General features: G+C 46.1%; 2 protein-coding genes across 10 annotated transcripts in view; one reads left to right on the top strand and one right to left on the bottom strand.

The window, feature by feature from the left end:
- The first annotated feature begins 36 nt into the window (after nucleotides 1–36).
- MSTO1 (misato mitochondrial distribution and morphology regulator 1) lies at nucleotides 37–10,838 on the top strand. 5 transcript variants are annotated; one of them, XM_067539141.1, is made up of 14 exons: nucleotides 37–403; nucleotides 1,247–1,373; nucleotides 1,710–1,779; nucleotides 5,121–5,196; nucleotides 6,130–6,184; nucleotides 6,733–6,874; nucleotides 7,068–7,185; nucleotides 7,279–7,413; nucleotides 7,705–7,857; nucleotides 8,863–8,994; nucleotides 9,339–9,523; nucleotides 9,897–10,001; nucleotides 10,109–10,224; nucleotides 10,543–10,838. In XM_067539141.1, exons 1-14 carry the CDS (start codon nucleotides 311–313, stop codon nucleotides 10,779–10,781), a joined length of 1,746 nt encoding a protein of 581 aa, XP_067395242.1. In that variant the 5' UTR covers nucleotides 37–310; the 3' UTR covers nucleotides 10,782–10,838. The 5 variants fall into 5 exon arrangements, with proteins under 5 accessions (XP_067395242.1, XP_067395243.1, XP_067395246.1 ...); XM_067539142.1 differs by lacking the exon at nucleotides 1,247–1,373 and having other exon boundaries at nucleotides 45–403; XM_067539145.1 differs by lacking the exons at nucleotides 1,247–1,373; nucleotides 1,710–1,779 and having other exon boundaries at nucleotides 388–403.
- LOC137147238 (GON-4-like protein) overlaps nucleotides 9,358–21,747 on the bottom strand; it is a 47,815-nt gene continuing 35,425 nt past the window's right edge. The window contains exons 22-33 of one of the 5 annotated variants that reach the window (XM_067539137.1): nucleotides 20,967–21,228; nucleotides 20,027–20,208; nucleotides 19,428–19,625; nucleotides 18,814–18,957; nucleotides 18,202–18,345; nucleotides 17,764–17,883; nucleotides 17,298–17,411; nucleotides 15,787–15,994; nucleotides 14,027–14,864; nucleotides 12,326–12,428; nucleotides 11,540–11,729; nucleotides 9,358–9,491 (exon numbers count right to left, since the gene is read on the bottom strand). In XM_067539137.1, the coding sequence (XP_067395238.1) occupies nucleotides 11,580–11,729; nucleotides 12,326–12,428; nucleotides 14,027–14,864; nucleotides 15,787–15,994; nucleotides 17,298–17,411; nucleotides 17,764–17,883; nucleotides 18,202–18,345; nucleotides 18,814–18,957; nucleotides 19,428–19,625; nucleotides 20,027–20,208; nucleotides 20,967–21,228 (2,463 nt within the window). In that variant the 3' untranslated portion in view covers nucleotides 9,358–9,491; nucleotides 11,540–11,579. Of the gene's footprint in view, nucleotides 9,492–11,113; nucleotides 11,730–12,325; nucleotides 12,429–14,026; nucleotides 14,865–15,786; nucleotides 15,995–17,297; nucleotides 17,412–17,763; nucleotides 17,884–18,201; nucleotides 18,346–18,813; nucleotides 18,958–19,427; nucleotides 19,626–20,026; nucleotides 20,209–20,966; nucleotides 21,229–21,747 lie in introns of those variants that run through there. The other 4 variants (XM_067539136.1, XM_067539135.1, XM_067539138.1 and 1 more) reach the window with 4 other exon arrangements.

Here is a 21,747-nt window from a genome sequence, read left to right as displayed (position 1 = left end):
AGGGGGGTGGGGAACCGGCCCTAAGGGGGAGGGGGGTCGAACGGCAGGTCTCGCGCGAGCAGGGGGCGGAGTTTATGGGCGTGAGGGATCCCGCGTCACTCTCGGGCAGCGAAGTCGCACGTGACGTCTGCTAAACTACGTGAGCCGGACCCTTCGCCCAGACCTGGTTTGCAGCCAATCAGGAGGGAGGTGGGCCTCCACGTGTGGAGGGTGTTGCCGGATTGGTGGGACTCTCAAATGGCAGGTGCTTCAGCCAATGGGGCCCAAGAAAGAGACAGTCCCGCCGCCGGGCAGTGCTGGTGCTTGAAGGATGTTCGAGGCGGGCGGGCCCCCGCGGGCGGCGCTGACCCTGCAGCTGGGCAGCTACGCGGGATTCGTGGGGGCGCATTGGTGGAACCTGCAGGTGCGGACCAGCCTCCCCTGACAGCGCCCCTCCCCCCGCGCTGCCGCAGCCTCGCACGAGCCCTTCCGCCCGGCCCGGCCCGACCCGGCCCGACCCTCCCCTGGCCGGGGCCGCCTCAGCGCCACACACACACACACACACCCCCCGCGGCCTGCTTCGCCTCACCTGGCGCCAGCTCCAGCGCGCCGCGCCCCTCCGCCGGAGACAGACGGCAGCAGGGGGAGCTGCGGGAAGGGCGCTGTGGGGGGAGGGGGGAGCAGTGACTCCGGTGCGTGGGGGGAGGGGGGAGCAGTGACTCCGGTGCGTGGGGGGAGGGGGGAGCAGTGACTCCGGTGCAGGGGGGGGAGGGGGGAGCAGTGACTCCGGTGCAGGGGGGGAGGGGGGAGCAGTGACTCCGGTGCGTGGGGGGAGGGGGGAGCAGTGATTCCGGTGCGGGGGGGGAGGGGGGAGCAGTGACTCCGGTGCGTGGGGGGGGAGGGGGAGCAGTGATTCCGGTGCGTGGGGGAAGGGGGAGCAATGACTCCGGTGCGTGGGGGGAGGGGGAGCAGTGACTCCGGTGCAGGGGGAGGGGGGAGCAGTGACTCCGGTGCAGGGGGGAGGGGGAGCAGTGACTCCGGTGCGTGGGGAGGGGGGAGCATGACTCCGGGGGGGGGGGGGGGGGGGACTCCGCAGGGGGGAGGGGGGAGCAGTCTGGGGCGGGGAGGGGGGAGCAGTCTCGGGGGGAGCGTCTGGGGCGGGGAGGGGGGAGCAGTGACTCCGGTGCATGGGACATGGGGGGGGGGGGGGGCTGCTCTGTCTCCGTCTCCTTCCTGGCCACCAACACCGACCATCTCTCCGCCGCAGGATGCTGCCTTTTGCTACGACTCCGAGGTGCAGGATCGCAGGCTCTGCCCCGATGTCCTGTACCGGGCAGGGCGGACCAGCGGGCGGGAGACATACACGCCTCGACTCATCCTTATGGATGTGAAAGGTAGCGGGCGGCTGCTGCACCGGCGGGGCCGGGGGACGGAGTGAGACTCTGCTGCCCGTGGTCTGTGGGAGTGCCCGGGAAGGACCGTGCCCAGTGGGGCAGGCATCCCAGCAGCACGTGCTTTGCTGCTCCCCTTGCCGCACTGGATTTCGCGGTGTAGACGCAGCGCTGCCTCCCGCACTCTGTGCAGGCGCAGGTTGCCTGGCGGTGGCTAGCTTCCGACCTCGGGGGGCGGGGCCCATCTGTAGTGGAGAATATGTCGGGGTTTCAGACTGTCTTTATTCCTAAATACTGCAACCCCTGCAGCCGTGTCAGTGACCTTATGATCTTATTCAGGAAGCCTGAACTCCCTGACACAGGAGGGCAGTTTGTTTGGGGATGTGACAACAGACACCTCAGTAGCATGGTGAGTGTTACCATTTGTTCTTTCATCCTAGCTGGCTGCTTCTTCCCAGAGTGCAGTTAATGCTTCAGGAGATCTCGGGCTGCAGGGGAGAAGCTGTCAGCGTCTGGGGACTGTGGAGCTCTCAGGAGGTGGCAGCTCTCAGTGGGAGCCACCACTGCGGGCGGCAGGGGCCCTGTGGCTTGGAGCCACCACTGCGGGCAGCTCTGAGCTCCAGGGTCCCTCTACCGCTGGCAGTAGGTCTGAGGTCCACACCACCCATGGCACCTGACTGGGGTCCTTGGAGCTCTGAGCCGCCACGGAAGGACCCTTCAGTTTCTAGTCACTGTGGTGGCAGGGGAACTCCAATGCCCCCAGCTATGAGGGGTGGGGGGGACCCCTGAGCCACGTGGGAGGACTCTGGAGCCTCAGGGCTCTGCAGTTCCAAGCCACGGGCAGCGGGGGGATGTAAGAGACTCAGGGTCCCTATGCTGCCCACAGCAGCTCTGAGCTCCAGAGTCCCCACCATCCATGGCGGCTGATGGTGGGGGTCCCTGGAGCTCCCAGCTGTGCAGCGGGTCCCCTCAGCTCCCAGTCACCATGTGGGGACCCCTCAACCCCAAGCCACAGCAACGGACTGCAGCCTGGACCCCCCAAGCTCCGAGCTGCGCCTCCTCCTCCTCCTCCCTGGGCAGCTCCCAGCTGTCGCCCTGTTATTTTTAGTAAAAGTCATGGACGGGTCATGGCTTCCATTAATTTTTGTGTATTGTCTGTGACTTGTCTGTGGTTTTTACTAAAAATAACTGTGGCAAAATCTTAACCTTAAAAATGACCTAGTATGTTATGTGAGCTACTGGACTGCAAATAATTAATAATCTAGTTCCTCCTGCTGAATGTCAGGTCGACTAAACGTTTGAGACCTCTACTTTCATCCTGAAAATGTGTCCCCAAGTTGATTCACAGCTCAGCGCTCAAGTCTTCTTCTGTTTGAAATAACTCCCCCCTTGCTCCCTCTCTTCCATGGCCTACTATAAATTAAAGTAAGTTAAAGAAGCTGACAGGAGCTGTGACGCGCTGAACCCCATGTACACCCTTATGGTGTGATTTGTGTATCATTCATGTTCACCCTTCCAGTGTAACTGTGTATTGTCTGATGCAAAGAATGTCATGTCAGGTGTTTTTGGAATGCTCATGACATACTGACCATTATTGCTATGGTAGCATGTTTCCTGACATGTCATACAAAACTCTGCTGTGTCATATTCTCAAATGTGTGTGTCTCATGGCTTGAATAAGATCACAAAGCTGTGTTTCCATGCTCAGCAGAAGCATGCATACAGGAACAATGGACTGGCCTAAGCACCTGTGAGCACTTTTTTGGCTCAAATGCAAGAAATCATGCCCATTGCTGGACAGAGCCGATCACCTGACCCCAGGGGGTGTTGGGGAAACTTGTTAAAAGCTGAAAAGTTCCAGGGGGGGTAGCCGTGTTAGTCTGTATACAGCAAAAACAACGAGAGTCCTGTAGCACTTTAAAGACTAACAAATTTAATTTCTGCAGGCATAAGCTTTCATGGACTGCAACCCACTTCATCAGATGCAAGGAATAGAAATCAGATGGCAGGTATATATATACATCCAAGAGTAAGGAACAGTAATGGGGAAGTAGTTGAGGCCTATTCACAACCATTGATAAGAGGTGAGAATATGTGAACAGAGAGAGAGCCATTCCAAGTCCCTGTTTAAACCCAGTTTGATTGTGTCAAGTTTGCAGATCAGTTCAAGCTCAGCAGTTTCTATTTAAAGTCTGTTTTTGAAGTTTTTTTGTAAAAGTATGGCAACTTTCAAGTCATTTACAGAGTGTCCTGGGAGACTGAAGTGTTCCGGACTGTCACTACACAAAAGAATAAATGGATACAAATCAGACATAAAAAACATAAACATCCATAAACCAGTCGGAGAACACTTCAATCTCCCAGGACACACTGTAAATGACTTGAAAGTTGCCATACTTTTACAACAAAACTTCAAAAACAGACGTCAAATAGAAACTGCTGAGCTTGAACTGATCTGCAAACTTGACACAATCAAACTGGATTTAAACGGACTTGGAATGGCTATCTCATTACAAGAAGTAATTCTCTCTGTTCACACATTCTCACTTCCTAATCAATGGTTGTGATTAGGCCTCCACTACTTTCCCATGGTTGTTCCTTAAACTTGGATGTATATATATACCTGCCATCTGATTTCTATTTCTTGCATCTGACAAAGTGGGTTGCAGCCCATGAAAACTTATGCCTGCAGAAATTAAATTTATTAGTCTTTAAAGTGCTACAGGACTCTCGTTGTTTTTGTTAAAAGCTGATGCTTCTTTGTCGCGGGCTTTCCCCTGGAATCCATCTTCTAAGCAACACCAAAGACTGAGAATCTACCCACAGGGAGGGGGGCCTGGTTGCAAGAGGCATCGCAACCAGCCTGTGTGGTAAGCTGAACACAGACTGGAATATTGATCTTGGGTTAAGATGCGAGTTATCTGTTAGTCAGATTATTAATAAATTAAGGCGTTAATCACAATTAACTAAGATTCACTTAAAATCTTACTGTAATCAGTAAACTTATTTGTTTGGCTTATCTAAAACAGTGCATGCGGATTGAACGTGTGCAGAGACCTCAGAGTGACAGGTGGTGCATGTCAATTTCTTTGATAAATTGATGGACAAGTATAAATGAGCTTGTAGGGTGCAGTGTACAGCACTGAAGATGGCAGTTCCCGGGGTTGCTTCTGGGACTGGGCGTGTTTGCTGGGGTCTATCCCATGAGTGGCTGGCCAGAGTGCTCCTTCACTAGGTGAGGGACCGATTACATGCAGGAAGCTGGGCAATCCAGGAGTGAGTGGTTCACACAACAAAGTGAGGTAAATTGGGGCCCAAGAGTGAAGAATTGGGGTGACACACTGGTCTGGATTGCAGGGGGGGAACGTCACAGGAGCGACTTTTTCAGTAAAGTCCCATGGATTGGAGCAGACAGAATTCTTTCTGCTGCTCTTCAAGGTGAGAAGGAAACATCCCTTCTGGGTAGATTATTCTTAGAATTAGCCACTAGGAGGTTTCCTGCATCTGTCTCTGAAACATGCAGTGTTGGCTACTGTAACGAGTTAGGAATTGCCATAGCAGATCAATGTAATTATCACAACTCAATAGCCAGATTTTACTAAGTGAGCTAGATACTGGGCTATGAGCTTTTCAGGGTAGGAACTGGCTTGTGTTATGTTCATGTAGAGGGGCCAGTGGGACCTCGCTCTCGAAGGGCTCCTTGTGCTCCTGTAGTATAAATAATAAAGATAAAAATAATTTATCTTTCAGGAAGGGTAATCTGACAACTCATCAAGAGGACCTTCCTGCAAAGAACCTTTTCCTGCAGGATCTCCGCGAACAGCAGGTGAGAAGCCAGAACTCAAAGTGTAGATACCGAATGGGTTTGATTAGTATCCTAGAACCAGATTACTAAATTAACAGGGATTTGGTCTTGGCAACAAGCTGTATCAAATATTGTTGCTTTTCTTGCTGGTAGGTTTTGGTTTCTAGCCCTTTCCACTTCCTCTACCCCATGTTGCCTGGGTTCTATGATCTAACTACTTGCTTTTTTGTAAAAGAACATGTGGTTGGAATTATTTCCCTTAAGCCTTCCTAAGGCCTTTCTGAACATAATACCAGCAGAGCTGACGGCTCCATGTCTCCAGTGGCAACGCTCAAGAGCAGAGAGATTGAGAAACTGCAATAAAGGCCTGACTATCAGAGGGACGCCAGTGTACAGGAGTGTAAATTCTGGATTTAATGACTGCTGCTGGGTGTAGGAGGGAAAGCTATTTTTGCACAAACTGTGTGAGCAAAGTACAACTGTAAATGGACCAGAGACGCCATTGGCATTGCAGCAAGTGGTTTTCAGAGGGTTCAACAACTGTGAAGGGCCTTTTCTCTAATGTTCAGCTGTCTGTGTAAAGCAAAGGTCTGCTGTTTTGATTTGAAAGAAATGGGTGAAATGTTTTCCAAGTAACACAACCCTGTAGCTTGGCAGGAGTCATACAAGTCCAGGCTGAAGATCTACCATTGGTGTCCTCGGTTAAGGTTGCACTCCTTTCCTAGTGCCCTGTAGCTGTTGCCTGCATTACAGTACTGCTCTTTGTGTGAAGCACCCTGAGTTCATTCAGGATAAAATCACTAGAGAAATGAGACTTTTTTCATACTGTATAGTGTACCGTATAAGCACAGTTGTAGACCAATGTTCCCAGCCCTTTCCCACTATATACCCGTTATCCATTTACAAGTGAGGCAAAGCCCTAGTAAAATCTATCTTTGGGGCTTTTTGTTGCAGGGAGGCACATCCTCTGATGGAGACTTCAATCCCAGAGCTCTTCCTCGCAGTAAAGGTATGTAAGTCAGTCTTCTGTGCCTGTATGTCGGTTGAGGTCAGAGTTCACAGGAATGAAGAATTGTAAAGAGAATGAAATGGGGACGAGACTTCATTGCAATTATAAGATATTTTAATTATGATTAATGGAATGTTTTATTAAATAAAGTCCAAATTCATCATACTCCCTCCTGTGATTGCTTTCCTCCATTGATTGGTTTTGTATGTCTGTGTTCAGCGCTAAAGAACTCTGTTTAGCACAAAGTATATCTTCATACACATGTAATAGAGTTATCACAATGCTATCCTGTCACTATGCGCCTGTGACAGAGAGGGTAGGGGTTTGGGCTAAAGCCATGGTGTGAAGGGCACAGGAAATAGGTTACGGGACTAGGTTACTTGGTTACCAAGAGACTTATATGCAATGGACTGGGAGCTTGGTTTAAAAACAAACAAACAAAAACACTTTATTAGAGAGCCTCATGACCCCACAGTCTGGATTATTAGAAGCTCAGTGTTGGCGGGGACCCTCTGACCTGAATCTTTTATCTGTAACTGCTCTTGCAGATGTCTCTCAGCTCCCTACGCAGTTGGCTATTTCTCAGAAGGTTCACCAGTTGGAAGGCAACGTGCCGGTTTGGTCTGATTACCTCCGGGTGAAGCTGCACCCCAGAAGCATCTTCATGATACATAAGTACAACTACAATGGGTATGTTTATTTCACTTCAAATGTAAACTGAGGCAAAATGGTAGCTCCAAGAAGGGGCACTGCTGCTGCCTGCAGTTTAGGGCTCAGGTTAACTGGATACTTGGGCCCATGGGAGCAGAATGGTTTGTTGTTCTTTCTAAAGGACACAAAAAGGGGAAGTGGAGTTAAATGCTCACTTTGTCCCTTCTTTTAGAGAGTCCAGTCACCTGGAAGCTTTTGGACAAGGTGAAAGCCTTCTGAATGACTCCACTTACCTAGAGGAGCTAGAAAATAGATTGCACTTCTATGTGGAAGAGTGTGATTATCTTCAGGTACGTGGGGCTACATTAACCTGACTTGGTTGGGAAACTCTGCCAGTTGGAGTTATGGTAGAAATTCAGCACTATTTGTCCCTTTTTGTGTAGGGTTTTCAGATTCTGTGTGACTTGGACAATGGATTTTCTGGAGTTGGAGCTAAGGTGACAGAACTTCTCCATGATGAGTATTTGGGGAGAGGAATCCTGACATGGGGCTTGACTCCAGTCATTCCTAACGTTGGGGTAAGTGTGTAGTGGAAAAAGAGACAATGCCTGTTCTCCTGAAATTAGCGCACATGTTCTGAATCACTCTTTCATGTAAAATAGATATTGATAAGGAAGAAGATAGATCAAATGAGCATCTTAGTGCAGTGGGTACTGGAACAGTAGCTGCCCGTCTATCTGCCTGGCATAGTACTCTTGCTTCCAAAGGAGCCTTAGACCAGGACAAATTATTGGGGGCATCATGTTTCATTGCTAAATTGTCTAAGTGCCAAGCAGAGCTCTCTGGATTTTGGTATTTTTTGTCCATAGGTGTCCCGGAAGGATTTTTACAGGCTGATGAACACAGTCCTGGGAATTGTCCATCTCTCCAGTCACAGCTCACTCTTTTGTCCACTATCACTCAACGGAAGTCTGGGACTCAGAGCAGAAGCCCCTGTTACGCTCCCATATGTACATTATGATGTGAGTATACACTGTCACTGACTGTGTGCATAGACTGGAAGCTTTTGGGAACCCTTTATCTGGAAAGGCCTGGCAACTCTGTTTTATATTCTGTAGTGTCTGAAGTTTTACCCTTCTGGCACAAAGTCCTCCCATGCTAAAAAATAATTATTTTTTCTACCTCAAGGGAAGTTATAAATAATAGTTTCTTTCAGGACCTGCCCCTTCTGGTCTGTTCAATGACCTTATAAAGTAATGTTTGGTGATCTGTCTAATACCCTTTATCTGGTAAATACTTCAGACCTCTGAGTAATCTGTTTTCTGCTTGTACATGAGCCTACATTCCATTTACCTTTTCTGCCATTTACTGCACTCTTCATTTTAACTCTGGCTTATGGCCCTTAACATTAGTTGTAACAATTAGCTGAACTGTGTCACACACACTTTCCTTGTGTTATAGGACTAAGATGGATTCGCTCATGATTGAATTCAGTTTGCAGATTCTCAAATCTTGCTTAACTGGCTCAATCCAAGGCTGGAGGTGATGCATATGGGTGACTGCACAGGAAACCTAAACTGGTTCAGAGTTGTCATCTCAGGCAGACACTGGCTCATTGTGCTCTGATTTAGTCAACTCATTACAATGTTAATTGAATTGCAGAAAGCTCAAAACTTTGTAGATTGTAGGACTTGGTCTCAATGATCTGAGCTCCATAACTGTCTGTAAATATTCTCCAACTGGACATGCACAGCAGAACATAAGGGACAGTAACATTGTATTCTGTTATTGGAGAAATGAGGTAATTATCAATAGCACTTTTTTTTTTATTAACAGAGTTCTAAGTCACGCACATTTTAAAATATAACATCATTGGTTTGTATCCTATGGCCTGTTTGCTCTACCCTGGTCATTCCTAATAGAAACTGCTTTAGTTGGTTTGGTTAAGGCACAGAAGAGTCTGAAATGTAATCGTAAATGACCTTTTCCACCTGTAATTTTGCAATCGTTCAATTGTTCTTCTGTAGGCCTCTTTAAACTATCACAGCAGTGCAATCTTGGCAACAGCATTGGATACCCTCAGTGTTCCATACAGACTCCATTCCTCCCAGTTCTCCATGGTACAGCTTGCTGAAGCATTTAACTTCTCTGGAAGAAAGGTAGAATTCTTCTAAGAAAATAGTTATCACTCGGCCCCTCCAGCCCCACTCTGTCCATTGGTATAAGGTGAACGTTATATAGTGAATGTGTTACTGTAGCGATTCAATTTTATGTATGGCTTCTAGTGGCCATAATGCCACTTAGTTCTTGCTCCTTCCACCTTTCCTCTTGCCTATACATTGGGTCTGTAAGCATGTGGCCATTCTATAACCTACTGAATTGATGTGTGCTGGTGGTTTGGGTATAAATCTCTTACCTGAGGTCCCTCTGCTCCTCAGATAAAGCTGAGATCAGATTATTATTACAGGTATTTCTATTAGCCTGTTCTCCCTCTGGCTTTCAGGTGGTGGCTGCAGGGGCTGCTGTACCCTTTCCTATGTCATGTGGTCAGTCTCTCCCAGATGCATTGTGCAGCTATCAGCTTGCAGTGCCATGGACACCATTGTCTTCATGTGGGGGGCAAAAGGACAGCTGCTGTTTTGCTCAGTCTGTTGTGCTGAGAGGAATTGGCAAGGAAAATCATATCAGGTAAGAAAAGCTAGATATGGTGCACATCTTTCAAAGCTGGTCCCTAGCCATGGTGATCTCTGACAATAGGGGCTTCTTAATGGAGGGATTCTCCATGGCCTTTATATCTTTACTGGTGCAAAAGAGCTGACTGGTCCAAGAGAGCTGAAGCAGATGACCTTTAAGCTCGATAGAAGGCCTGCTTCTACTCTAAGTTATCACTGTAAGGCTGGGGTCCATAAGGGATGCTCTTGTTACTAAGAGTTACAGGAAACTTGCATACTGGTTTTGGATCACACTAGAACCATCCCTGGCCCCTTGTGGCTCAGTCACAGTTACCAGCATCTTAGTCCAGGCCCACTTATCATATACCTTTACTTGTTTTTCTTTACAGTAATCTTCCTCCAGGGTCACAACCCAAGTCTGCACTACATGTTTGTGAAACTGGGGAGGAGGTGCTGGGAAGCTACTTACATGCTCTGTTCCCCGGGACATTCAGGTTGGTGATTTGCTCTGACCTGCCAGCATTGGGGAGGTGTTACTAGTAATTATGAAACTTCTATAGTGAATTTTGGATAACTTTTGTTCACTTTGTTTCTTTGGCAGCACCTCATATTTGCTTCAGGACCCATGTAAAGTGTTACACCCATATCCCCAATTTTTCTCTACTTTTCTAAACAAGCAAGGTTTCCTCCAGGACAAGCTTCCCAGCTGCTCAACTGGTAAGATGCTCACCCACACCCCTACTTTTTGACAAATTGCTCTGTATCATAAACACATGTGAGAAAGGGGTTAATGTTTGTTTTAAAAAAATGCTTGGGAACTAACACAAGAGGAAGTATTTAGCAAGCTCGCACTGGTCGTCTAAATCAAGCCATCTCCCCACTGTTGGAGCAGGTCCAGTGCATGCCAATGTCATAGGCACACAGGCTCTATCAAAAACCCCTGGCCCTGTTAAACACTTGTTTTAAAAATAGAAGGGGAAGGGAACATGGTGATAGTTTGATTGTGATGTCTCACTTGAGATGTTTTTCCCACAGCAGTTGAAAGCATTCCTGTACTAACAGCACTACAGTCATCACCTGTTCTGTATAGGGCTCTCTACAGTTTATACAAGGAGCTGCAGCAAGTGGATGTACGGCGCTGGGCTAGCTTTTTCTCTGCAGGCGTTGAACTTTATGATTTTCAGGAGGTCCTACATGAGCTACGAACACTGTCCCAATCCTATAAAAGCAGCGCTGAGTTGGATGAATCTGAGGATGAAGCAGACTCAAACTAGTGCCTATCACTTTAGGAAGGAGAAACTTTAAAAAAACCATTGTCCCTGTTCAATATTGATTATTACTATTATTATTTTTTTTTTTAAGAATAAAATGTTACTGCAAATGAAGTGAGTTCTGCTCAATCGGTTACACTGAGGAAAGGGTAGCTTTAGACATCTGTAATTCTAGCAAAAGAGTTTCCCACTTACATCAATGTTGTCCATTATCACAAGAGAATGGGTTTTATTAGGTTTTAAAATGATAGCATAAGAGTGCACAATAAAAATGGATCATTTCAGCTTGTAGCCTTTCCAGTTATAAAAGGGGCACAGTAATGAAATTTACAAAATTCAAGAGTGGGAAAAGCATTTACTTCACCTGAAAACAGGACATCTTATGATACACTAATTACATTTAGATGTTTTTTACTGCAGTGTCTGCAATAAATCAGTAGGATGTTCAATTTAAATCTTCATTACACAGATGCAGGAGGCTGGGAGCCAAGGCATTGCCCCTGACAGAAGCCCAAAGAGGTCTTACAAGTTTTCCCCTCTTAATCATTCAGGTCACAGTTGAAGAATTAAAAGCTGTCAGAGTAGCATTGCCCTACTAATGCTGTGTAGCAAACTGTATTAGACCTGTGCACCTGTAGAAATGAAGTTTAGTTCATTATACATGTAGCAAGATTATCCCAAAAAGTAAGGTGCCATATTAAGTACAATCATTCCAACCTTCCCCCGAGCACCCCTCTAGCAGCAAATTGGCCACTACCTACACTTGTGACATAGTAGTTAGTTTGTCCAGCAGCACAAAATTTAGTCATCCTGTTCATCTTCAGAGAGGAGCAGATCCTTATCTGACAGCTGGTCAGTATTACTGGTGCTTGCTGCATCTTCCTCATCCTCAGAGCTCCCATCACATGATGTATGAAAGAGCTTCATCAATTCCCTGAACCGGTGGGACACCTGAGCAGGAGACAGACTTGAGAGTAAATGGCTCATGCATTGGGGCCTTTCGATCCCACACGAGCAGAACACTAAGATTTGGACATTACTGTGAAAGCAGAAGCATTAAACAAACTCCAGTCCCATATGAGAAAAAAGAACTGCAGCAATAGCCAGGAACCATTCTAAAAATCTTGGCAGGAAAGCAGTCATATTACAGTGTTGAGCTAATTATCTGGTATTAATAGCAAATGTGTGGAACATCACAGCTGTCCCTCAAGGAGACACCTTTACACAATCACCCCACAGGCCATTTAGGCACATTAAAATTCAAGCATTTGGGCTAGTACGTGATTGTGGGAAACACCACAGGGGTTATGCTATTTCTAAACCGCTCATCCTAATAATTCTGCCAATGCACACTAAACTCCAAAGCCTTGTGCAATTACAGTCCCAGAATGCTTCTGGACAGACTGATAGCTAGGCAGGTGTGACAATTTTTTTTAAATTTATGGCACAAGGCAGGATTACCACTCAGACTAATGCAGTAACCATCTCTCTCAGTCCCTTAACACCTTTCAAAATGATCTGCAACTCGCTCACATACAAGCACTTACCTCACTAGCAGTTTTATTGCCCAGTTCCTGCGAGATGGTACTGAAGGTTTCCAGGTGGGCTCCTCGCTCCTGGCAGGTGGTAAGAATGACACGGTCAGCCTCCCTACAAGCAATACACCACAGTTATGGGAGGAAAAAGAGGAACACGACCCTTCAGCCACCTCAAGTATGAAAACAACCACCAGAGCGCTTTGGCCTGAATAAGGGTGGGCTGCACAAATGGACTCAGGTTGGTGCAGTGCTGAACATCATGGTGTCTACCTTTTAAAGTACCTAGAAAATTCACAGGAACAACACTGCAAATACCCAAAGCCCAAGTTAGGCACCTAGGATCCCTATACAATAGATGGGACCTTAGACTGCACCTCAAAGTCAGCACGCTAGGCCAGGAGCTGCCTACGCTAGCCACTGGGACATACCAATCAGAGAGGTGTAGGCTAAGTCCTACCCCTCTTTCGGGGATATATGCTTTAAGTCTGGGCTGCACAGAGGCATTAACTCCAACAGTGAGCCACAAAATGGAGAAAGATTGGTGCTCAGCTGCTTAAATTGCATACAGGACCTGAAACAAACAACTGGTGGGGGAGGGATGAGGGGACCAGGACTGCCCTTGTAATCTTTAGCCTCATGGATAAGGTACTCATCCAAAATATGGGAGCCTCCCCCCCAAGTTCAAAGCCCCCTTCCTCCTGAGAGGGAGAAAGGATCTGAACAGAGATCTCCCACCTCACCCAAGTGTTCAAGGCTAAGCTATGGAGTCAATCTCATTCTCTAGCCAATTTAAGTATTCCATTGTTCAATTAAAGTGTAACTTCAATAGGAGAGAGGGAGGGACAGCCCCATCAGCATGTTCCACAGCTTAGTCGTTAGGGCACTCAACTGCGAGGTAGCAGATCCCTATTCAAACCCCTTTTCTTCCTTATGAGGACAGGAGACTTGAACCAAGGATTTCTAACATCCTGAGTGAGTATCCTATTCCCCTAGGCTAAAGATTATAAGGGAGACCCTCCTCCACCCACTCAGGCCTATGCTGTATAAACTCACCACGGGCCCAATCTTTCCTAGTTTGTGAATCACACTGAGGCTTAGGCATCTGAAAACCCATGTTCCAACTATCATAGGGCAATAGCCCGTGTGCACATGCAGGAGACAGATGCCTAGCTGTCAAGAGTGAGGCTGCAGCACACTTGACAAGAGGAAAAAAAAAAGTTAGGCACTGAGCAAGTTTAGTTGCCTACAAGGTTAGGCAACATACAAGCTGGAGTTTTGTGGATAGCAGGTGTGCCTAAAAATAGGACTTAGGCTGAGAGCTATGAAAGTGCCTCCCTCAAGAGCTGCCGCACACTGGTTATGTTCCGCTTCAGGCATCGTGCTTAGTCTTTCTTGGGCAGGGGGATCCCAGGGAAAACATACTTCTTTCCCAGCCTGAAGTATTGGAATTATTATTAAAGCCTGTCAGAAACCAAGCAGACTGTTTAAGAGTTGGGATGAAAAGTATTCTGCTGCTGTTACAGGCTGCTGTAGTGAGAAACTAGACTGGAGAGCAAAAGAAAGGTAGAGGAGAAGACACTACGAAAGACATCAAGAGCAGGGGAGACAGCAAGATGGAAAAAACAGAAACTATACCCTAGCAGCACAGCTATGAGCCACTGCAGACACGTAATGTAACAGGCACATAAAATATGCTGCACGTGCACATACCTGGTCCAGAGGACAACCTTCTCCCCCGTAGAGCTGACTTTGCTATTCTTTGCACACACAGTTGCTTCCATGACTTTCTGCTGCTGCTCATCTTCCCTTTGCCCCATGGTGGAAGGAACTGCTCTACATTCCAGCTCTTCAAACTGTTGCTGCCCCTGGAAGCAGCAGTCACTTTTATTTGACTTTAATCTGCTCTGTGCTTCCTGAGCAAAGAGAGAGACTCCAGTGCAGCTCGTACCATCTGCTTCTAATTGTACATGGTCATTGGGTACCTGCAAGTGGGAGCTCTTATCCAGTGTCTTCAACCTAAGTTTTCTAATTGGCCCCACCCAATTCCTCATTACTTCAGGTTTTCCTTCCAGAGGGAAGGACAATCTCCCCATTTCTCTCAGTCCTGATTTTGGAGGAGTGTGTCCAAGTTTAACTGAGTTGAACTGAAGGGCTATATTCTGTTGCAAGCTCCTTCCAGAGAACCGACCAGCTCCTGTGCAGCCTGTCCTTGTAGCAGAATGAGACCCTAAAACGTTCTTGGCAAGGCCAAGGGAACCGTCCCCAGTCCCTCCATGTCTCTGGTTTAATCTGGTCTTACTTCCTAAAGCGTAAGGGTTGCTCTTGATCTGTTGAGGCAGCTTTAGATTAACTCCTTGTACAGGTGTCCATCCAGGGTCAGTGATTCCAGTGTGACTTTCCTTTGCTGTGTTCACAATAGCAGTGACCCCAGCTTTTGCAGAGCACAGAGGACTTCCTGTAGAGCTCCCTTCTAGGGCTCTGTTATTAGGTGATGCTCCTTCAGACGACACACTTCTGCAGAAAATCAATTTTTCTTCTAGGCGACAGCCTGCCCAAGAAACCCCACATGATTAGTACAAATAACTTCTGAAGGACAGAGATTTTAGATTGGAGCACAAAGTGCTGTAAACCAGAGAACGCAGTTTTAACCTCTGCTGTGCTTTGCATAGATCACTCCCCAGTGCAGTTTCTCACCCTATGTAAGAGTGCTGGGTGCAGATGTAAATCACAGCTCTGTAAAATGGTGTTGACATGCTGGTATCCTAATGTGGATTAGGTGCTGCCTGCCTCAATACTTAAACATGAAAAACAAGACGGCATGTCTATGCACCCATATGTTGGGCATCATGATACACAAACATGGAATCTTTAAATATGGCCCCAGCATCTTCCCCAGCAAGTTGTAATCCAGCTGTGTTTATGGACAGAAAAGATATGCACCTTAGTGTATTTACACTGCCACTCATCCTGTGAATGTTATGTGTGTCATAAACAGAAGGGAAGATAAGTGAGAAGGAAGAGACGATCATTTAAAGGAAAGCTGGGAGAAGGTTGGTTTGAGTTGCTGTGTTATGATGAGATGGAAGAAAATAACTAAATAAGTACTATAGATAGATGGAACTGCAGGGAAAAGTGTGCTGGCAAGGACATCGTACATAAATTACTAATTTTGTGGCAGTGGCAGGAAGGCTCTCCACTGTCTCATGGAAGGAAGCGTTCCATAACAATCAATCAGATTAGATTTGATGGGTGCTCTTCGTCCAGGTAGGCTAGGATGACTGACATGGGGGCAGGTATACTTTGGAGATGGGGTCTTTAGGCCACCTAGAGATGAGGAAGGAGCTGAACTATTTCTAATCATCCTCATTTTAACCTCAATGGATCTACATTTAGAGGACTCTGAAGACTCATCCCAATTTGTCTGCAAATGTACACAATGACAGCTGCCAATGCACAGGACCTTTACAGACCTGAAGCCAGGGAGTCTGCTTTCCTAGAAATGGTTTTTGTTCTGGTCTGGCCATTCTCCACTTCATCTCTGTATTCCAGAGACTCCTCTGCAGGCTCCTTACATGTCCCAAGTTCCTTCCCTTCAGGCTGAGGGCTCAGCTCTCGTTGAGTAAGGCTGTTAGTGAGCTCTTGAGAATCTTTATTTTTATAGGTTTTGCTATCACACACCTGTAGGTCAGAATAGGAACTTTATAGATTACAACTAGAATCTCAGTATATCTGCCCAAACCCTAGCACCAGAGCCCTTGTGTAGAATCATAGAAACGTAGGGCTGGAAGGGACCTCGAGATGTCATGAAGACTAACCCCCTGCACTGAGGTAGAATCAAATAAACCTAGACCATCCCTGACAGGTGTTTGTCCAATCTGTTCTTAAAAAGGTCAAGTTTTCTAAATCTTTTATCATCTTTGTTGTTCTCCTCTGGACCTTCTCCAGTTTGTCCACATCTTTCTTAAAGTGTAGTTCCAGAATTGGTCACAGTACTCCAACTGAGGCCTCACCAGTACTGAGTACAGCGGTACAGTTTCCTCTCATGTCTTGCATATGACACTCCTGTTAATACACCCTAACATGATATTAGTCTTTTTCACAATTGCATCACATTGTTGATTCATGTGTAAGCCACTATAACCCTCAGGCCCTTCTCAGCAGTACTACTGCCTACCCAGTTATTCCCCATTTTGTATCTGTATGTTTGACTTTTCTTTTCTAAGTGTAGTACTTTGCATTTGTCTTTTTTGAATTTCATCTTGATTTCAGAACAATTCTCTAATTTGTCAAGGTCCTTTTGAATTCTTGTCCTGTCCTTCTAAGTGCTTGCAACCCCTCCCAACTTCATGCCATCTGCAAATTTGATAAGCATGCTCTCCACTCCATTATCCAAATCATTAATGAAAATATTAAATAATACCAGACCAAGGACCGTTTGATACACTCTCCCAGTTTAACAGCAAGCCACTGATAACTACTCTGAGTACGGTCTCTCAACCAGTTGTGCACCCATCATTAGGGTACATTCATCTAAACCACATTTTCCTAGAACTCTCACTATCCCCTAGTCCAGGCTCAGACTCCAATTTGGTGGTTTATGTACTTTGTGTTAGGAAACCAAACTTCTATATCCATGAACAGATAGAGGTTCAGCTCACTTAGTGGCTAAGCAAGCTTCCTCCACACAGAGTCTTACCTCTGTCCTAGAAGAGCACAAACATTTCAATTATTTAACACAGCAAGGAGGGACAGTAAAAGGGATTGGAAGGCATATGGGAAGAGAAGGGTTAGGACAGATAGAGCTCAGAAGAGGTTGGTGCTTATTTGGTGGTTCCCCTTTGGATTCTTGTTTTAATACATAACAATTTGGAGACAGGAATAACAAGCCGGGTGGATTATCAGAACAGACACTAAACAGTGGACTACTCAGTAAAATTGTTCCTTGCCCCACCATCCCAATGCCCAGCCCCCTTCAACTGACCTTACAGTTGGAATGGCTGCAGGTCCTCCTCTTGCTCTTCTTTAGTTTGGGGTCACTGCTCCCTTCATGGCAGGAGCACGAACATTCCTTCATCCCATCCACCCACTCCATCTCCTGAAAATAAACACACCAGCTGACATGGACTTTCCTGATCCACACAGACCATTGCATAGATAACACATGAACACCAAACAAAAGCAGGTCACAGGCTGGCCAGTCCACAAAAAAGAGCCAGAAAAGGGTCAGTCTGGCCACCCCTAGGGAGAACTAAAGCAAATAAATTGCCAACAGAAATCAAAGCAGGTGAAGTTTGGGCAGAAGCATTTTAATCTCACTCATCCTGTTGCCCAACTCTTTAGAGATTGGAACCATTTCTACACAGACACACATGTCCTCCTAGAAATGTATTTGCCTGGAGTCTGGAAGAGGCCACATGTTGTGGGCTAGTAAGAAATCCCAGTCCCACCTTGTCATTGTTCTGGCCTCCAGTCTCTTTCCTCTTTTTATTTTTCGAGGCTGTGTGCATCTTGGGTGTTTCTTCCTCCTCTTCTACATCTGGTAACAACACCTCTTCAAACCCATCAAACTAAAAGAAGCAGAGGCAGAGTTACCAGTACGGTAAGGGGAGCTTTCACTAGACTGAGCTTTCATACTCTCCTACAAAGGGGTTTCTTTGCATCAAGCCCCATTTCAGGGGAGCATGACAAGTTCACAATCATGTCAAATGTAACAAGTACTGAAAGAGTTTGAAATCTCCACCCCTGTCCATCCCCAGCCTCCCACAATCCCAGATCTTTATCCCATCTCTTCCTTTCTGGGTCTGTAGCTTCCCTATTAAGCCCCTCAGTATGAGGGATCCTAGCCTCCCTACTTCTCTCTCCTAGTTTAGAAAAAGGGTCTCTACCTCATACTCCTTCTCCTCTGTCCAGTTGATCTCCTCAAAGTCTCCCATGCGGCTGGCTGATGGACGTAAATGATCAAAGAAGATGGAGAATTCATCCTGCAGGTGGTCATGTCCTTTCAGCAGCTGCCACATCTGGGTCTTCAACTGTGGGAGAAAACTCTGGAGTAAGATAATGTGGAACATGGCAATGACTTCAAGATTTGCACAACAAACATGACCCTGTACTAGAAACAAACAAAAGCTCATGCTCAAAGTGTTACCAGCTGTACTGTAGTTCATTTTGGGTCAGAGTGCTTTCAAAAATCATCTTGGCAAAGAAGAATCTCCTCAAAAAACTTAGGCAGAGGTTACCTGAGGCAATAAACTAAAGCATCAAGCTGCAGGGTGATAAAAGCAAGGTGGGAAAGAGAAGATACATATGGGCCCGTTAGTACGATCTTGGGGAGGTTATGATACATCTGTTCTCTCTGCTCTTACCCCAGGCGGAGGTGTAACTCAGGGCTGGTTACACCACTGCAATCTGAAAGTAGGAGGGGAAAGCGCAGTGGGGTAGCTGCCTCTGCATTCTCAGGGCTGACTGAAGGAAAGGGGAATACATAGAAGTTTGGTTACCTCTGCAATCTCCTGGGGGAGGCAGTCTGCACAGCTTTGCAACACTTTGATGATCTTTTGATGGTGGGTGGGATTTTCAGCAAAGCAGATTTCCAGCTGCCTGAGGAACTTCCGGCTTTTGTCAAATGCTTGCTGCTCTTCAAACTGACCAGAGAGCAAGGAAGAACTTTTCACTCCTGACACACCAAGCTATATTTACAGGCATTTCTAATCTGCTTTGAGAAGTTATGCAAAGTGTACAAGAGATTTACAACTCACTGAGGACTATGGACTGCATACCTCAAACAGAACACAGCAGTGATTGAAAACTGGTTTCACATCTCTAAAGGGTTAAGAGATGCAGTGGAAGAAGTTAAACTATGCCACATGTTTACTGAAAACAGGTCAGATTTTTAAATCTGCTGTGATACCAAATCACACAGCTACAGCCTTCCGTATCATGCTGCAGCATTCTTCAGCACTGTGGAAGATTTTATGGAAAAGTTAATTAAATAATTAGCACCTCCACCAATGTATCCCTGTCTGAGTCTATGCTTAATTCCTCCTCCACTCCTGCAATGCTCATTACATTTGTCTTCTCAAACTCTTCTGTTTGCTTCTTCCCTTTTACCTACCAGTCCACACTCCAGAGCTTGTTCAGGCAAAAGAAAGGCAGCAAAGTCTGTGAGCAGCTGTGGCCACTCCTGCAGCAGGTTCTGCAGAGTGGAATAGAGATCCACAGCAGTTCGCTTGTGTGTGCTTGTCTCAAACTCATAGATAACACGAAGGAAGTCTTCATACTTTCCAGGAACATTCTGCAAGGCTTCGCGCACCTGCAAAGTGAATCAGTTATGAGACTCTCTCACTGATTGTGAAAACTCAGGAGGAAAGAAAAGTTAATTCAATAGCTTCTTCAATACTCAGCACTTATACATTACTTCACATTTTCAAATTGCTGTACCAACAAACTAATTATTTTCTAGATTTAGGAGCACGGAATGGTCACAAGAGACAAGAGAACTGATCCCAAGTGGGTCACAAATTTTGGAAACAGATCGGTCTAGAGGGATTCTTCAGCTAAGCCCCTCAGAAGTTAATTCTGTTACAGAGGAAATATTTATCAGGAAATGGTAACCAGAAAAGTCAGAAATTGTATTTCTATTAAAATTAAGAAAATCAAAGACTCACATTCTGTCTGAGGCCAAAGATCTACGGTCAGCCTGTTCTTTCTTACCCTCTTCAGATAAGCCTGTGCAAATGCCAAATCCTTCTGTTCCCGCAAAGGGTCTCTCTCCAGAATCTCATCATCATACAGCAGCAGCAATTTGGAGGTGTCTTTGCTGGCACGAGTCCGTCCCCGCTTATTTCTGGCTCTGTAGGAGTTCCTGTTTTTCCCAGGCACTTTGGCATTCTCATCTGAAAGCACAGCCCTCAAAGCAAATTCCTCATCCCAGGGAAATGCAAAATCCCATTAAGGTTGGTGCTGTGGACCATGCTGACTGCCAGGAAAGAGTTCCCTTCCTTTTATTCATCATTAGGCCCTTGTCCACAAACATACTCCTGTCCTACCAGAACCTGGATTGTGTTTGTAGATCACATAAGGTCCCCCTTATTTTGTGGGAGCCCACAGAAAATGAGTGTAAAGAGAGAAGTGAACTGTGTATGATAAATTTTACTGAGTATCCCCATCTCCCAGCTGAATCAGCAGAACAGATTTCTTCTCCAGAGTGTGGAAACATTTGCCTCATTTTCATGGTCACTGAATCCCATCCAAAGTTACACTGGGCCTGCTTCAAAATCTGTTGAACAGCTGTATCCCCTCAATTCTCCAACCTGGATGCCCTTTACACTGTTTTGCTGTGAGAACAACCACTCCTGGTCTGCTCTCACACAGCCTCCAGCATGTAAACTACTCACAGCTATACTTATGAGTGTTATGGCCAAATTCCCAGACTTTCACCCAGAAATGTGCATCTTGCACTGCACAGCCCTTTTCTGGACAACACAAGTTCATATAAGGTCTGTCATTTTATTAATAGAAAATTATATGCACAAATCCTCTTACTCAAATGGAGTTTCCCAAACACTTCAATCCAAGCACACTGGTTTAGATAAAACAGTCCAGACTGTACCCTGGGTAATATCATACCTGCATATAGAGCCAATAAACTCACCTGGTGGCATTCTGTTGGTTTCCATCTCTGGGGCAACCTTTGTAAAAGTGAAGGCAGATTTGGGTTCCTCTCCTGCATCTTCAGCTATCTCATCTGTAATTTCATCTTCTTTTTGTAAATTCTCCATCCCTTCCCCTTCTCCCTCCTCCTCCTCTTCCTCTTCCGGTTCTGAGTTCTCTTCCTGGGAATTCTCTTCCTCAGAATCTCCCTCCTGGCTCAGACGCCTCTCTGTTGCAAGCCAGGTCAGTTTTTCCATGGTCTCCTTCAGATCAACAAGCCCAAAAAATCTTTAGTCCTTTTATGCCATTCAACTATCATCTCATTTAATTGCAATCCTAATTACTAACCCCTAGTATCAATTTGCCAATTTATGATTAATATCATTAACAGTGGTATGAGATACCATCTGACCCAGGAACCAGAGGTGCCAGTCTCCACATGGCTGCTAAAATAGAAGTAATCTGATAGTCATTTATAAGTGTAAAACTGTGCCTGGATCTCTTTGGTAGGGTTCTGTCTTTTTTTTTTTTTTTTTTTAAATGCTTGTTTTAATTATTTTATCCTGAGGAACTCTCGGTAAAAATAATTTCTGCAAAGTGCATAATACAAACAAAATGATAGCCCAGCTGAGGAAGCCCTTACAACTCCCGTAGAATTTAAACCTGGCCATTTGCAATTTATGCTCCTTACCTAGTCTGTAAACTCCTCAGGACAGGAGTGGTTTCTTTAATTTGTAATGTGCCATGCACACTCTTGGTGCCATATAAATACACAACGAGAT

Source organism: Emydura macquarii, unplaced genomic scaffold, assembly GCF_026122565.2.
Source record: "Emydura macquarii macquarii isolate MOO-44397 ecotype Brisbane River unplaced genomic scaffold, CSIRO-AGI_Emac_v2 contig_527, whole genome shotgun sequence".
Taxonomy (NCBI): domain Eukaryota; kingdom Metazoa; phylum Chordata; order Testudines; family Chelidae; genus Emydura; species Emydura macquarii.
Note: the sequence above shows the minus strand (reverse complement) of the source record. Positions and strands in the feature narration are given on the sequence as shown.

Excerpts from the sequence above, each read along its gene's own strand:
- MSTO1 (XM_067539141.1), top strand. The coding sequence starts at position 311 with ATGTTCGAGGCGGGCGGGCCCCCGCGGGCGGCGCTGACCCTGCAGCTG. Across the intron at positions 1,780-5,120 it reads ACAGACACCTCAGTAGCATG|GAAGGGTAATCTGACAACTC; the intron begins GTGAGTGTTACC and ends TTTATCTTTCAG. Across the intron at positions 7,858-8,862 it reads TCCCATATGTACATTATGAT|GCCTCTTTAAACTATCACAG; the intron begins GTGAGTATACAC and ends GTTCTTCTGTAG.